Source organism: Acromyrmex echinatior, chromosome 1 (assembly GCF_024713525.1).
Source record: "Acromyrmex echinatior isolate Ae372 chromosome 1, ASM2471352v2, whole genome shotgun sequence".
In the NCBI taxonomy this organism is placed as follows: Eukaryota; Metazoa; Arthropoda; class Insecta; order Hymenoptera; family Formicidae; genus Acromyrmex; species Acromyrmex echinatior.
The window spans coordinates 2,802,933-2,820,816 of NC_141852.1; the positions used below are offsets into that span (position 1 = coordinate 2,802,933).

The window sequence follows — 17,884 nt, forward strand, 5'->3', positions numbered from 1 at the left end:
GAGAAGAGAAACGCTATCCACTCCACTCTCTCTTGATTCTTTCTGGAGATGACCATCCTTATTTAATCACGCATGCGCTGTTGCTTTTTACTATTAGGTGGGGAGATTTGAGGACAGCAAAATATATTGGGTCATCTAAAAAGTATCCGCGGTTTTGTGTCACTAGATGTGTGTTGATGGTCATATATTGGGTCATCTAAAAAGTATCCGCGGTACTTTGTCACTAGATATCTAGTGACACAAAACCGCGGATACTTTTTAGATGACCCAATATAATATATAAATATATAATTATTTGAGTACTTACATCGTGTTAGACATAACAAGCGTGCGCTTCGCGCGTGCTATTAAATTTTTCAGCTTATAAATTTTTACATATAAGTTTTAAAATATAAATTTAAATTTAACTTTCTAAAAATATAAGAAAATAACTTGTGTTTTTAAAGTAGTAAATTTGTCTTTTGAAAGCAATGCATTTGTTTATAAAGTAAATTCGTTTTTAAAGTAATAAAATTATTTTTAAAGCAGAGGATTTGTTTTAAAATGAATTTGTGTTTTACAGCAAAGAACTTATTTTAAAATAGCGCATTTGAGATCGTAGCGCATGCTTGCATCGCAGTATTTCGTGGCTATGACAGATTTCTTAATCTCAACAGTCATCAACTATAACTTAATAATCTTGGTTCGTGGAGAAGAACGACGCTTTTTTTCTTGGGGAATCTTTATTTTTACGCAAAAACGCATCGATTGAGTCTATTTTTATCAAAATTTGAGATAACCGGGGTATTCTCAACTTTTACCCAGATTTTTCATTCTATTTATGACCCTGTGCACAATAGAAGGAATAAGGGTGAAATCACACGGTGCGGAAAACGATTGTGGAATAGAGAATGCGTTATAAAAGCAACCAATCAGCATTCTTCTGCGTTATTCCGAATAGCGCTAATTAATTGTTTAAGTGACGCATTCTCTATTCCGCAACCCTTTTCCGAACCGTGTGATTTCACCCTAAGGAATTAGGAATAAAGAATAACGATTTTAACCTATTAGAAATTAGATATATCGGAATACACGGTTTCTGATAGATTGAAATTATTATTCCTTATTTATAATTTCTTATTCTTGCTATTATGCGCCTATATATATGCTATAATCAAAGCAGATAAAAGAATGTACTAGAGTCACTTTAGTATAAGTCGAGACACTGGAAGGACGCCACATTTCAGTCTTATCAGAAACGGCTAATAATTCTTTAAAGAGCGTTTATATTGGTCGTAACCGTATGCCGTAAGATTAATCAAATATTTCGCTTATTCAGCGGTAAGAAGGGAATACTTGAAGGCGATTGGTCAATTTCTTTAGATTACGGCATACAATTACGGCCAATATAAACGCTCTTTAAGGCCTATTTTACAATAGTCATAAGCGTAGTTGTAAATGATTGTAGTTGTAAAAATTGACCAATCACAGTCAATCAAATATTCTCCTTACATTCGACTTGATTACAACTTCTTACATCTACAACCACGCTTACAACTATGCTTACGACTATTTGTAGAATAAACTTGATTTTTCTTTAATAAATGACACCAGGGACACTATTTTTGAAAAGTATTGCATACAAAAAATTAGGGATTATGTAGGGATATGCTGCAGTATATGTAATACGCATACTATAGTATTTCCCTAATTTTTCGTATGCGATACTTTTCAAGAATAGAGACCCTGCTTTCGAAAAAATAAGAAAGAAACTAATACGGCCAAAATTAGACTAGCGATAATTATTTTAAGATAATTAACTCAGACCGAAGCGAAAAAACGTCCGCCTTGGCGTCATCTTGACAAACGTGGTATGTATATTCATCGACTAAAAAGTTGCAACACTTTTTTTTAAATGAATTTCGGTAGCCTACTCATCGAGTGATTGATTTTTACTTAGGGGATTATAGCATATATATAGGCGCATAATAGCAAGAATAAGAAATTATAAATAAGGAACAGGGAACAGAGAACAGAGAATAAGAATTGGAACCTATCAGAAATAATGTATTGTGGAATACATAGTTTATGATAAGTTGAAATTCTTATTCTCTGTTCTCTGTTCCTTTTATTGTGTGCCCCTTATCAGTAAGTAAAAACCAACAACATATATAGACCAAGCATTCTGTTTAAGCCAGAAAATTAACAGTTTAGGTGGACTCATGTTATCTCATTTTATCTTGCAGTGTATTCTTTTCAACTAATCTTTTCGTACCGTTCGTCTACAACACTTTCTATGATTAGTGCTGCCAAGAACACATAACCTTTTTCATATATTGGGTCATCTAAAAAGTATCCGCGGTTTTTTGTCACTAGATGTGTTGACCATCAACACCATCTAGTGACAAAAAACCGCGGATACTTTCTAGATAACCCAATATATTATTGATTTCATTGATTTAAAGTACAATACGAAGAGAGAAACACAACATGACGAAAATGTGTTGTATTTGTGAATAATATATATGAGAAAGGTTATGTGTTCTTGGCAACACTAGTCGCAGAAAGTGGGGACAGTTCAATTGCGTACTGTAACAATTGCTCACTGTCAATTAATTACAGCGACTTCTGTGCAGACAGTTTTAGGTTTTTTTTTTGGCGCTGTGATTGGCTTATGCGCAATTGGATCGTGGGCAATTGTCATACACTTGCAGAAAATGTGACGCAGACGAATAGTGCAAAAAGATTAGTCGAAAAATAGACTGCATAAAATAAGATAACATGGCTCCATCTAAACTATCAATTTCCGGCTTCAATCTCCACCACTAAAAAGCATGGGAATGCTTAGTCTAGGTATGTAAGTTGTTGGTAAAAACCAATCGCTCGATGAAGAGGCTGCATTCCAAAAACCGCAAAAAAAAAGTCTGTTGCAATCTTTTAGTTGGTAAGTGTACTACACCTATAAAAATTGCTTTCATCTATTCACTTACATTAATAATACATTAATAATACTAACACATTAATAAACTGAAACATGACAGCGCCAATCATGAAGAGGACCGCTAGGGTACCTCATGCAGCGGAATAGTGTAACGTGAAACGAGAACGGAATCAATCACAAGCGTTCCGCACCAACTGCAATTGGTTACATTATTCCGCTGCATGGGTAGGTACCTTTATGTCTCGACTCTTATTAGAGTGATACTAGAATATACTATAGTTTATATACGAGATCAGGGCCGTGGTTCATTCGTACTGATAACGCTCATGAACATCGTTTGTCTTTGTTTAACAATTGACGAATAACAAAAATGAAATAATTTTTAAGCCTTGCGCGGCCAAGATTGGTTATTTTTATTTATTTCGCGGTATTGGCTGGGTTCAGCGGACTCAACAATTGAGTGAGCGTTCGCTGTTATTGGTGTATTCTTTTAGATCATCCAATTAACATTTTAGATCTGGAAGAATATATCAATAGCAGCGAGCACTCACTCAACTGTTGAACGTAACCAATGTGCAACGGGAGACAACAATTATATATCGCTTATTTCTTTGTTATTCCTATCGCTATTCTTCTCACTGTTGCCTCATGTTGTGTCTAGGGCTTAAATATTACTGTTTCACAATAGATTAAATAAGATTTTCTTGAATTTATTTCAAATATCAGCAAAAGGAACAAAACAGTTATTTTTGATTGTGATATTTATTCTTTTTCTATTAATATAATATTAATTATAAAAATAGCTATTCTGCACTACATGTATTTTGGACAGAATTAAAACAAATGAGTGCCATACTTCGGTCAAGGCTAATCATTAGTAAAAGTTTCTGTTATTATCGTCGACATTCATCGATCCGAAAAGATGACGAGGTTCGGACTGATCATGCAAAAGAAATTTCAGTGGATGATTTGACGGAACCGACTAATTGTTGTATGTCAGGATGCACGAATTGTGTATGGATTAAGTATACAGAAAGATTGAGTAACATGATAGAAAAATCCAATATAGATTTGCAAAAAGCCATTTTTGACAAGATAAAAGATCCTAATATGAAGGCATTCCTGGAAATGGAATTGAGATGCCGGAAGCTAATAAAATAAAATTATAAATTATTACAATGTGGGAAGAGGCAATCCAACAGAAAATTCAACTGCAACATTTGAAATTAGTTAATAAATTTATAGGCTGGAAGAATTACGGTTGCTATAGAAAAGCTTATATACCCTGATAACAAAGCCTACGGAGACAGATTTAGAGCAGTCTGCTATGAATTTTTGATTGCAGAAAGACAACAAATTGTACACAAAGTATTATCAGATAATGTCAGCAAACTGTTGTCAAAAATATAGCTAAGCCTGCTGATACTATGTTAGCAAATTGGTGAGAAAAACCGAACCAGAGTCTGCTGCGTAACCTGACAGCAGATTGCGGCTGAAACCGAGCAGAGCCTGCTGACATAACTTGATGGCAAATTGGCAGCAGAAACCGAGCAAGTTCACTCATTTTCATATACGATTTCGCCATGAGACTTGCTTTTCGTAAGAATAAAACGCCTAGGAGTCCTATAAGAATTGACACATGTAAATCGAACAGACAAACCTTTTAGAGATTCCCAAGCTTCTTCGGAGTGCTTTCTAAATCTCCGAATATTTTATTGACTATTTTATAATTTTCTCATGTATATTTTAAAATGTAAAGCTAATCAATAATATTTTAGCAATAAAACTGTATTGATTGTTTTCAGTTTTCACAGCAGTATATATAAATATATATAATAATTATGTGTAATTATAGGTAATCGTTTATATATTACATATGCAAAATTTCGCTGATAGCAAAGCCTGTGGAGACAGATTTTGAACCTGTTATCAATTTCTGATTACAGAAAGGCAATTGTGCACAGTATTTGTACCAGATATTGGGTGCATTCAATTTGACAAAATGGCTAGCCTGCTTACCGAGCAAATGAGCATAATTGATTGTTACTCATAGATCCAACCAATCATATTCAATCGCTCAGTAAGCATGCTTAGCCGTCTTGAACCCATTGTCAGCAAACCGTTGTCAAAAATATAACAAAGCCTGCTGACATGCTATGCCAGGCAATTGATAGAAACCGAATAGAGTCTGCTGACATAATCTGATGGCAAATTGACAGCAAGAATCAAAAACCTGTTATTTTCATTTACATTATCGCCATGAGATAGACTTGCTTCTCATAAGAAGAAATCGTTTTGGAGTGATATAAGAATTGGCGTATATAAATCGAATTGGCAAATCTTCTAGAGATTCTCAAGTTCCTTCAAAGTGTGTTTTCTGAATCTCCGAATGTTTTTTTGACTATTTTGTAACTTTCTCATGTGTATTTTTGATATGTGAAAATAATCAATAATATTTTAGTAATAAAATTGTATTTCCATATTTGTTATTTGTGGTTGTTTCCAGTTTTCACATCAGTATATATAAACAATATATAATTATGTATAATTATATATAACCGTTTATATATGTACGCAAAATTTCTTATAAACTAGATCGATTGAAATGAAAATAAGATCTTGCTCGGTTTTTGCTGCCAATCTGCCGTTAGGTTATGTCAGCAGACTTTGCTTGATTTTTATCAACAATCTGCTGGCAAAACATGTCAGCAGGCTTTGTCGACAAATCCATAGCCAAATGCGAACACAGATGGCTATAGTTTTGTAATCAAAATTTAATCGAGTTTGCTATCAATTTGCGCGCAAATTGTTGCTAATTCGGTCACTTGCACTAATTAAATTAGTGCATACTATAGCTGCTTTATATGCCATTAGTAAAGTTAAATATAATAGTAAATAAAAATTTTAAAGAACACATTATTTAACAAAATATATGTGTATCATTTTATTGCCAAAGTTGATTATATTGCATCACTGCATTAATATATAAAGCAGTTTTTAATATGCACTGATCCAGTGTAGTGCGAGTGATCCAATTCACCATAACATTTTACTATTAAAGTATAGACTATAAAGATTCTAACAACGAATATTATTTTCAATTCATGTAAATAGAATATTCTTGAAATATATGGACATATATATACATATATTGTATGTAATATATATAATATATGTAATACATAATATAATATAATATATATACATAAATATATTATATACCCAGATAACAAAATGCTAGTAGTATGCTAACAATATATCGACAAATTCAGTCACAATTGTAGAGCAAGTTCCTGTCCACTGTATCTACTTTAAGCTTAGTTTTTGTCATCATGACTTGCTAAACATAATATAACAACAGAAATGCATCAAAAATGGAGCATATCTTGCCATCATAATGATGGCAGAAACATGACAAAAACAGAACATGACCTGTCATACTAGTAGCAGAAACTAGTAGCAGAAACAGCAGAAATCGAACATGTGCTCTTACGACATCATATCAGAAATATGGTAAAAATAAATCATAACCTATCAATTAGTCACTAGCGGTAGAAATAGCAGAAATCATACAGAATGTACTGTTACGACGCAATGATATAAATGCTCAAAAATAAACATTGCGCTTTTTAAGGCATTAAGCAATTAGTCTGATCGCTCCTCATTTTTAAATTAATATTATTTTAAAATAATATATTCTATGCCTCATAAAAAAGATAGGATGTTAAAATTTTCTGACTTTATGTATTATGATAGTGTAATTCATAATACATAAAATCAGAAAATTTTAAGATCCTATCTTTTTTATGAGGAATAGAATAAATTAGTTTAAAAGTATAAGGAACGATTAGAATAATCGTTCAATGTCTAAAAAAAGCGCAGTACTTATTCTGATTTATTTTTAAGCATTTATAACATTTTATTAAAAATAAACATTTATTAACATTTATTAATATTTATTAACATTTATTAATATTGATTTGTTAACATTTTATTAAAAATGTATTCCATACAATCCGTTAAATGGAAGTCCATTAAATTATTAATCCGTTAAAATATTAATTGTCCGTTAAATTATCAATTTATAGTGGGTCTTCTTCTTCTATTTATTCCTCGACGTGTTCATATTACTCGTTTTGTTCATTCCAATAATTTCTGGCTTCTCGGTTCGACGCTCTCGATCACGTAGTATGCGAATACTTGTGCGATGACGTTGTTTCACTGAACGCAAAGATTCTCTAGTTATTGCTTAAAACTCCGTTCGAGTCGATTTGTTAAAATTGTGATTACAAGTGAAGCAAGTAGCTAAATATATAATATATATACAATATATTTATGTTATTTATATATAAAACGAGATAATTTATATAATTTATATCTCCTTAATTAATTAATTATTTTATTTATTTATTTATTCATTTTTTATCTGTTTATTAAAATTTATCAAAAAAATTGATATAGTTATACAATAAAAATGTCACATACCATAAATCGTCTTTATAATATGTGTATTGTACGAAGGATGTAGTGTAAGATTTGTGATAACAATTTCAAAATAAAAAATTATCTTTATTGTATTCTCTTTTCTTTTTTTTACAATTGTCACTTGGAAAATTTTTAGAGACGTAACTACTCTCGCAATATATCGAAGACTGCCTCTGCAGTCTGAGGGTTTTCTTTTATAAGGTTCCAATAGAGTCTAATCTTATTCTAAAGTCTCACTTCTATTCTTAGAGGCAAAGTCCTAAGGTAGGTTGGTGGACTATGGTTACATTATAAGGTTCGAAAATGAGTCTAAATAGAATCTAGTCTCACTTCTATTCTTATCTTAGAGGCAAAGTCCTAAGGTAGGTTGGTGGACTATGGTCACAGTAGACCTTCCTCCCGGCCAAACCATCATGTAAAAATTTTATAGTTAAATTGTCCTGCATTGCTTCCTTAAAAAAAAGATTGACAGCTTCTTCAACCGCTCACATGTAGAAAATAATTCATCTATGTAAGAAAATAAAAAAATATATTGATTAACCTGAATGTAATCTTTAAAAACACAAAATTAATGTTTCGCTACATAACTGAAAATATTCTAAATACAAATAAAATTAATTAATTTCTTTGTTTAAATAATTCGCAGATAGCCCAATGAAGCGAGTTTGAAGATATAATGCCGAAAATATATGCCAAATATATATCACATAGTGATATATTTTACATAGTAATATATTTTTTACATATATTATAAGAAGAACGACCGTGTATGAATAAATCAAATAAAGTAAAGAACGCCGAACAGTCAAAATTAGATGTTACGAATATATTTAATCAATTTTTTGTTCCAAATATGATTGCATGCCGATAATTGTCGGATTTTTCAACACACAATCATTGTGAAACATTTTAATAATCTCCTCTAAATAAAACCCCTAAAAAACTTTTTTTTACATAGTCGAAAATTTTGTATGTAACACATTATTTTTGCTTCAATTTACCACTTCTTTATATGATTCTTCATCCACATTTTCGAATATCATATCTGCCTACTAATTGATAAAAGTATCGGCTTTTCTTGTACTCGGTGTCAATTTTTCTTTGAACAGCTCTGTCAATATGATCCAATTTATTCATTTTTCTGTAAGCAATGTAAATATATATAGGGTGGGCCATCTATTGGTACGTTTTTGAATTTCGTCGTATGGCAACACCGAACGAGCTACAGACCCGAAATTTTGACAGTTTATTAGTCATACCGTCCGCGGCACGAAACAACATGTTTTCTCTTGAAGAGCGTTTTGAAATTTTAAAAACTTATTTTCAAAGTCAGTGCTGTGTCGCCGAAACTGTACGAATTTTGAAAAGAAATATGGAGCACCGAAGGAGCTATACGCAAATTGGTGAGGAAAGTTCGTGAGAAAGGGATGTTAGTGGATGACAGAAGTGGTCCCAGAGCTCGGACAGTGCGCACACCCGAGAATATTGAGGCTGTGGCCCAAAGTGTGAGACAATTCCAGCTTTGAAAAACAATAGTCCAAAATGTCATTAATAATTGGGGTGACCGAATGGCATACTGTAAGGCCAGTAGAGGGAGCCACATGAACGAAATCGTTTTTCATTCTTGACGCGGATACTTTTAGCTTCACAACAAAAAAAAAATTAATAAAAAATATCAATGTATGCTCATTTGATCGCATTTTTAAAAACGTACCAATAGATGGCCCACCCTGTATATATATATATATATATATATATATATATATATATATATATATATATATTACACACACACACAAGCACGCGCGCGCATATACAGGGGGTCTCGAAAGTTTTTGCCAATCGCTTTTGTGTAGATAGAGTGAACTAAACTGAGTCGAAAAGTTCTATACTATTTTGCAGTTTTCGCAATAATTAACAAGATATTAATTACTAAAAATTGCCTTAAAATTGGTCTTAAATAATTTTTTACTCAAATGCTTCTTTACAGAAAAACTGCAAGAGACGAAAATTGTTTATTTTCTTCTCATTTAAATTCTCTTTAAGTTCTTCTCAGAACTTTGCAAATTTTTTCAGAATTTTTTAATACTGTATTTTCTCATGTTGATAAAAATGAAAAAATGCATTAAAAATTCTGAAAAAATTCTTAGAGTCTATAAGAAGAAAATAAACAATTTTTGTCTCTTGCAGTTTTTCTGTAAAGTTGATAATATTTGAGTAAAAAATTATTGAAGATCAATTTTCCGAAAATACATCTACAAGAGATTAAAAAAATCGATCCACCCTAATACAAACACATACACACAATGTACATATTATTTAATAAAATATTAGTCATATATCAGGCTTACTTTATTTCGTTTTCTAAAAGATCGAATCGTGCGTGTCTAATATTTAGTATTTTTCTGAAAATTTCTCTAGATATTAATTTTTCTAGATATTAACTTCAATATCCGATAAAAAATTTTTAGTAGTAGAAATAATAATAGTAATTTATTGATTAAAGTTATTGAATAATAAATGTAAAAACATAAAAAAATAATTAAAGGGATAATTTTCGTATTGCACTAAAAAAAAAATAAATTTGAAAAAATATTTAAAAAATTTCCTTATTAATTATGCATCCATATATAATTATACATAAATAATTTTTTACATGAAAAATTTTTTATCGGGTAACTTGTGAAACAAAATATCAATAATTTTAATTACTGATTATTCGTATCATTGTGAAATTGTAATTGCTATTCTACATAATCAATTTCATTACTCTGCGGATACATGTGAGTTTCAAAGTCAATTGGTATGTTATAATTTTCATTTCTAAAACTCGCAACAGCGTTTGTTCTATCTGTGAGTTGAAATTGTTTGTTTTATCTGTGATGGAGTCATGTGTGATATATATTGTATATAAATAGAAGTAGTCGGAAGCGTCTATACATTTTGAATAGAAGTGGTCAGAAGCGTCTGTACATTTTGAATAGAAGTGATTGGAAATGTCTGTACATTCTGAATAGAAGTAGTCGGAAGCGTCTGTACATTTTGAATAGAAGTAGTTAGAAACATCTGTAAATTCTGAATAGAAGTTGAAAGTGTCTGTGAATTCTGAATAGAAGTGATTGGAAGCGTTTGTGCACTCGGAATAGAAGTGGTTGGAAGCGTCTGTATACCATCATTACAGGACAAATAATAATTATGATTATTTCTCGCAGGATTCTGATTAACTCTCTGTTTCAATAGATTTATATCATTTTCAATTATTTTTTGCATTATTACTTTGCTTTATTCACTACTTTTATTGCAGAAACCTCATCCGAGGAAGTACTTTTGTATCTCGTTGGTTGCATGATATTTTTCGCTCCCTTTTCCTGTAATAAAAGATAGATATTAAATAAATATTATTAATATGTGAAAACCAGGAGAACATTATTTCATAAAAATAACGCGAAAAAAGTAATGAAAACGGTAATAAAGTTATAAGTAACGCATTACTTCTCAATCTTGATAAAAACAACAGACTTAAATTTAATATATTAACTCGACTGTTCACCCACAGCACAGAAGATTGAAGCAATATTGCTGCAATGTTGCAATATTACAGATTGCAATGTAACAGAGATGTGTTGCAGAGATATTACAGAAATGTAAATTAACAATATAGCAAAATGTTAGTAATATGCTTGTATAATAATATTCCACAAATATTGCAAAACTAATTCTTTAATTGTTACAATAATAATATCTAAAATTCCGTTTTTTTACCATATTTATATAGTATGTCCTTTTAAGTTAACAGTCGATTTTAAATGATACTTATAACTATACTATTATTTTAGATTTAATAACTTCTATTGATCTATATATTTGATTGCCATCTTCATTACTCGTTGATATTTTATTTAAATATGAAATACAAAAATTGTACTATATCGATGTTGGTACTCATGCCATCTTAGGGGATATAGATGATAAAGATGATAGCAATAATCGCTGAAAAAGATTATCGAAATATTCATGTGATCGCTGATGTATTTTTATGCTTGTGTGAAACACATAATAACCAGCGCCCGACTGTATTGATAAATTTCATACCGTCCTTTTTTTATCGCTTTCAAATTGCTCGAATGGTTTCGAATTAAAGATCACTGCGTTAACTTATCTAGAATTAACTTACTAAGCGACTGTATTATTATATTAATGTGGATAATATTTGTGTAGTTTGTTCGGGGCACACACATACATGCTTTATCCTTATGAATAAATTTATCCTTCAGAATTAATACTAGTTTTATTGGAATATTTTATGGTTTTATAAAAAATTGTTTTTGGAAAGTACATATCACTAGAATGCAATTTGTAGAAAAATTAAAGTTAGTGAGATATATGTATAGAAATAGTTTTCACTTTAGAGTCTTCGTTTAAAAAAATTTATCCAAACACATTACATTGCAATATTGCTGGAACGTTTTGTTGTAATATAACAAAAAGCGGACATCTTAATCCCAAAAAGGGATAACACATTCTGTAGCTCTTTAAACAAACTTCTTCTATGTCAATAGTAATAATACTATTGCTCAATGAGGAACATTTAAAAATGTGTAATGCTAATGATGATATATCAACATCATAAAAATTCTTTACTTCAAGAAACTTTTTTAATATCAAATAATATGAATCAATAAATTCAATCATAATAATATTGATAAAAATGCAAACGGACATATCATGTAAAATACAACAATTATTACGCATGTTTAAGGTAAATAAAATTTCGTTAAACCTGATCTTACTGAGAACAATTAGAAAGAAGATTAGATGGAAGAGGACCTGCATTATGCTATATAGATACATGAGTAGAAGAATTCATACTACGATTTTCAATTGTGGAATGGGCTTCTATTTCTGCAAATCTATAAACTTGCTGAAAACAAAGATCGGGTTTCCTGCAATATTTTCTAAAAACATTCATGTTATTTTCATATGGAAAAGCAGAGAATATATCAAGAGGATCTAACTGTTGCACATCATCAGTTAAATGATTTAAGCCATGTACATTATAAGAATAAAAAGTCGAACCGTAAAGATCTTGACATCTTTCTACAAATTTTTGTAATGTAAGATCTGCAAAGCTTAGATATGCTTTTGATGGAGATACAGAAACTAAAATCCTTATAGTAGCACGCAAAAACAAAAAGTGTGTATACGCTAATTCATCAAGAATGCCATGTGTTACTACTGGATCAGTATAGAGAAGAAATTGGCGATATTCTATGGCTTTATATTTTGTGCACGTAATGAATGATTTAGGACGCTTTGCAAAATTAGATGAACAATATTCTGCGAGTGCTTCTCGTGTTGATATTAGGTGTTGGAATTAATTCGTAGCGTTTTACAAGTGATGGGAAGTACTTTCATTAATGTATTTTTTAATGCTCATGTGAAATAAATAACATTCTTTCATTAAAAAACGCTACGAATTAATTCCAACACCTAATATAATAGAAATTGATCTTGCAGATAATTTTGATAAGCGAATATTTTCCGTACACCCATGTGGAGAATAACTGTTTCATAACACCTAACAATACGAGATGCATGTATCCAAAAGGTATTTGCGAAACCATCCCTATCGGTAATGCTGATAAAGAACTTTTGTCATCTTTATGGTGATTTTCATCCAAATACCTAACATATTCCTCATCAGTCCGTAGAGAATGATTGACAGCCAAAAAGATATTACGTCCTTCACATCGAACACCAGAGATTTTACATTTTGAGCAAGGTTGACCAGACATATGGCCTCTATAATTAATAATAAAAGCACGCGTTGGTGCATCAGTTATAAAACATCTTAGATGTATGGGCATTTTCTTTCCACTAATATTTATACCTCCATTAATCAATATTCTGTTAATATTTGCAATGAACTGTTCAAAAAATACATTTTGATCGTATGGTTTCGCAGAGCCTTTGTATATTCCTACTATTATAGGTTTGTGTTTCATATTCGTAAGCTTACATTGAATCGACCAAATTTGCACGCTTCCTGATTTATCTAAACTACACCCATCAGTATTGAAATCAATTTCTATTTGATTCGGGAGAGACGCAACTGGAAAGTGCGAAAGTATTTTAGTAATTTGTGTTTCTAATTCAAAATGTATGTATTCACTCAGATGTATTTTAGATATAACAACTTTATCTTGTGGAGTATCTAAAAGTGTTCTAATATCTTTAGGTAGGCTTCGAAAAACAAGAATATGTACGAAGAAAAGATAGAATATTATTACATTGAACATGATTCAAATTATTTTCAACAAAATAAGATAATAATAAGCTAATTTTTTTCGAATCAATAACTATGATTCGATCGAGGAAGTATTGAGAAAAGAGGAAGCATCAGCATCATTGTCAGAAGAAAAACTAAGATTATTATCACTTTCAATATTTTCGAACTGCATACTGCTACAAGTATTATTTACTTTTTGCAGATTGACTGTTGATTGGCTACTTCTTGAATAAACACATCTGTTATATCTTGAATACTGTTTATACCATCTGATTATCTCACACACACACATACACACACACACACACACAAAATTTGATACATTGTCTTCAGATCGAATATTATTTCTAATTTCTAATGCAATTCTTTTGCGGTGTCTCATGCTTAATTTATGTATGCATTTTCGTGAAATTGAATTTTAATATTGTTACGTTCAAACCCTTGGAAATTTGATCAAGGAGCCAATGAGAATGCAGAGGGCATGGAAGGACGGTTAGACTCAATCTCACAGGTATACGCGCGGAGGCGAACATCTGTGAGTCGTACGCACCTTTTCAGTCCCGGAATATAGGTCAACGTCCGAAGGGACGCTATGACACCTGTTCCTCTGAACAGTGCGAACGTCGGTCCTATTTTTGGATCAAGGAACTTAATCCTTTTGACCCGGGACTGGACCTCGTGCGATCTCAGGTATTAGAGAGAAAGGAATGCGAGTGGTGATTTAACAAATAAATGGAAGCTGGCAATCTTCATTTACAATCTAAACTTACATTTATTTAAAGAAAATATTATTATTGGATTTATACAGAACATACACACATATATATATATATATATATAAACATATTATTAGGTGTTGGAATTAATTCGTAGCGTTTTTTTAATGAAAGAATGTTATTTATTTCACATGAGCATTAAAAAATACATTAATGAAAGTACTTCCCATCACTTTCTACTACTTTTGACCATCTTTCGGGCAGTGAATGAATACCGCGTCGGAAGAACTGTTCATCTTTAGATGAAATCCAGGAATCGAACCATTTTGTACAATCTTCGTAAGATGTGAACTTCTGCTCGCACAAGCTATGAGCTAATGATCGAAACAAGTGGTAGTCGCTAGGTGCAATATCAGGAGAATACGGCGGGTGCGGTAGCACTTCCCATTTAAGTGTTTCCAGGTATGTTTTTACCGGTTTTGCAACGTGTGGGCGAGCATTGTCGTGCAGCAAGATGACTTTATCGTGTCTTTCGAAGTATTCCGACCGTTTTTGCTTCAATGCACGGCTCAAGCGCATCAGTTGCCGTCGGTAGAGATCTCCAGTAACGGTTTCATGCGGTTTTAGCAGTTCGTAGTATATGACACCCTTCTGATCCCACCAAATACAGAGCAGGAGCTTTGAGCCATGGATATTGGGCTTTGCCACTGATGTTGATGGTTCGCCGGGCTTAACCCATGACTTTCTGCGCTTTGGATTGTCATAATGGATCCACTTTTCGTCACCGGTAACAATCCGATGCAAAAAACCTTTTCTTTTCTGCCGTTGAAGCAGCAGTTCGCACGTGAGAAAACGTCTCTCAATATCCCTTGGTTTCAATTCATATGGGACCCAATGTCCTTCCTTCTGGATCATGCCCAAACTTTTAAGACGTTTTCCTATTGTTGAGAAGTCAACTTCCAATGACGTAGATAATTCTTTAAGTGTTTGACATGAGTTTTCATTGAGCAGTGCCTGCAAATCGTTATCTTCAAATTTTTTCGGCTGACCAGGTCGCTCCTTGTCATCCAAGTCGAAATCACCAGCTTTAAAACGTGCAAACCACTTCCTACACGTTTGCTCAGCCAGAGCATGTTCACTATACACATCCACTAAAATACGATGAGCTTCAGCTGCACTTTTGTTCATATTAAAGTAATGAAGCAAAACTCCCCGCAAAAACACTTTATCTGGCACAAATTTTGACATATTCAATGAATTATACAGTATTGTTATTTATGATTTCAAGAAAGGTTATGTACGGCAAATGACGTCCTATGATAGATGTTTACAATGTATACAGAACTATAGGTAACAACGAAATAGTGTACTGCTTGTGCCATCTCTTGTAAAACGCTACGAATTAATTCCAACATCTAATATTAATTTAGTTACAATCGATTTGTTTATGGTAAAATGATTGAATTAGCTAATGTAGTTGTGGGAGTGTGAGTATGTGTGGAGAGGAAAGGATTAACGAGTATAGGAGGCGAGGAAAGTGTTGCAGGAGCACATCGGGATGAGGTGCTTGTAGAGAACGGTGAAAGGTGTGGGGTTTCCAGGAATGTATAATGTACTGTGACTAATCTGTCCCCTTCGTTGGAAGGGGACGAAAATAACTGGAACATCCGATCCCAGTCGAACGGCTCGGAATTCGGTTGAAACAGGAGGGGTGGGAGGTGATTCAAAGGAGGAGAGAGTGAGAATTCTTTTTCGTGAGAAGGAGGGGGAGGGAATCGTTCCTCGACAGGAGGAGAGGTGAGATCTAACGGTTGTGTTAGTGAATAGGAGATCTCGACGAATTGTTCGCCAGTCGGTTGTGGCGGCGCGATTGTGGGTGACCCTGGGGAACGGTTCCGCCTATTCCTCCGGGTATAGGGGATTCGTCCGCGTTTCCTGATGGTACGCATTACGAAGAGTTAAAATTGATGTGTGTTCGTTGGAAACGCGTGAAAATGTATTTAAGTACAATGAGTGTTTTTCCATGCGGGGAAACGCGGGGGTGGACTGGAAATAAATGCGACTTACTATTAGCTGGCCCAAGATATTGGATAGGTTCTAGGCGAGTGGCCAAGGAGGTCCGTCGTCAGCGGAGAGCGTCCGAAGGGCAGTCGCAGTGGCGTATGGCTGGTAATTCCAGTTGCGATTTGCTCACAAGTTCGCACTCGGATGGAATCGCAAACTGGCGTGATTAGTGCGGGTTTCAATAATTTCCGCACTGCCCGAGACAATGAGTTAACTCGTAACTGACCGCGAACTTCACTGATGTGGACCGGGTGATTCAAAATTTCGTACTGACGCTCTGCGCTTCTGCGGGACCTCTATTTATACCCCGAAAAAAAGGCGTTGTGTCCTTTGTCTAGGATGTAAAAGTTAGTTGCAATGTCACGCGAGATTTACGATTTTTATAGCGTCCTATTGTTGTTAATCTAGAGTACATCGTTAGAGTAGTTTCGAGAAGAAAAGAAGTGATTTACGGTTTTCCTTAAAGAGCCAAGATTGCTCCAGATGGATGATGAATTCTGTTATTCTCGCGGAAAATACGGCTAGGTAAACAAATGGTTACCGTGCACAACTAGGTTTGCGTGCAGGGCTACCATTGTCAGTCGCGAGTCTGATCTTAGATAACGCGTCTGATCTTAGATCTCCCGTGGGAAGAAATTATCCCATACGTTTTATGATTTTTTAGGCGCGACGTGGCGCCTGTTTTTCTAAGATGAAACTGTTAGTCAGTCTCGGATGACAAAACCTAGATTTTCACTATTGCTTGACTTCGATGCATTTATAATGTCTTTTGTAATCTTGTCTCTTTTCGGACCTGCATTAAGGTTGTTATTCCTTCCGAGTTGATTGGCATTTACGAGTTTTCGCGGAGCCTGTCCTTCTTTTCAATTCTGTCAGACCGTTATCAGAAGGCTCCGCTCAAGTCTCGCAGACGCCAATCATAGTTGTGACGTGGAGCCGAAGAAAAGAATCGTGGCGTCTGTAGGATATAACAATAAGATTTCATAATTACGCATATAAAACTTTTTATGTAGTCAAGAATAATTTAAAGCAAATAATCGTAACCTTGGAAAAAAATTCTCATAATATTTTATATCAAATTTCGCCAAAGAGAAAAATGACCGGGAAAAAAATGTTCTATATATAATTATATAAAATTATATATATTAGGTGTTGGAATTAATTCGTAGCGTTTTACAAGTGATGGGAAGTACTTTCATTAATGTATTTTTTAATGCTCATGTGAAATAAATAACATTCTTTCATTAAAAAACGCTACGAATTAATTCCAACACCTAATATATGTTTATAAATATTTATACATATTTATACGTATTTATATATATTTAAGCATGAAAAATTTTTTACTAGGAAAAATATTTTATATATTGCACAACAAAAAATTATAGGATATAATAACATTACAGGATA

At 32.9% G+C, this 17,884-nt stretch overlaps 4 protein-coding genes and 1 pseudogene across 7 annotated transcripts in view; 2 read left to right on the forward strand and 3 right to left on the reverse strand.

The window, feature by feature from the left end:
• LOC105148530 (G protein-activated inward rectifier potassium channel 3) overlaps positions 1–17,884 on the reverse strand; it is a 155,793-nt gene that overhangs the window by 112,883 nt on the left and 25,026 nt on the right. The gene's annotated exons all lie outside the window — the stretch shown is intronic.
• Positions 2,408–17,884, forward strand: part of BORCS5 (BLOC-1 related complex subunit 5) — a 53,508-nt gene continuing 38,031 nt past the window's right edge. For 2 of the 4 annotated variants that reach the window (XM_087407956.1, XM_087407996.1), the window contains exon 1: positions 2,408–2,832. Coding sequence is in view for 3 of the 4 variants with exons in the window: in XM_087407996.1 (XP_087264122.1) it covers positions 2,814–2,832 (19 nt within the window). In the remaining variant the exon portion in view is untranslated. The remainder of the gene's footprint in view (positions 2,833–17,884) is intronic. The other 2 variants (XM_087408001.1, XM_087408004.1) reach the window with 2 other exon arrangements.
• Positions 3,476–4,706, forward strand: LOC147910826 (oxidoreductase-like domain-containing protein 1). The gene has a single exon (XM_087408068.1). It carries the CDS (start codon positions 3,764–3,766, stop codon positions 4,079–4,081), a length of 318 nt encoding a protein of 105 aa, XP_087264194.1. The 5' UTR covers positions 3,476–3,763; the 3' UTR covers positions 4,082–4,706.
• On the reverse strand, positions 11,834–12,773 carry LOC147910827 (uncharacterized; annotated as a pseudogene).
• LOC147910828 (uncharacterized) lies at positions 12,771–13,787 on the reverse strand. The gene has a single exon (XM_087407903.1). The coding sequence runs from the start codon at positions 13,702–13,704 to the stop codon at positions 12,883–12,885; it is 822 nt and encodes a 273-aa protein (XP_087264029.1). The 5' UTR covers positions 13,705–13,787; the 3' UTR covers positions 12,771–12,882.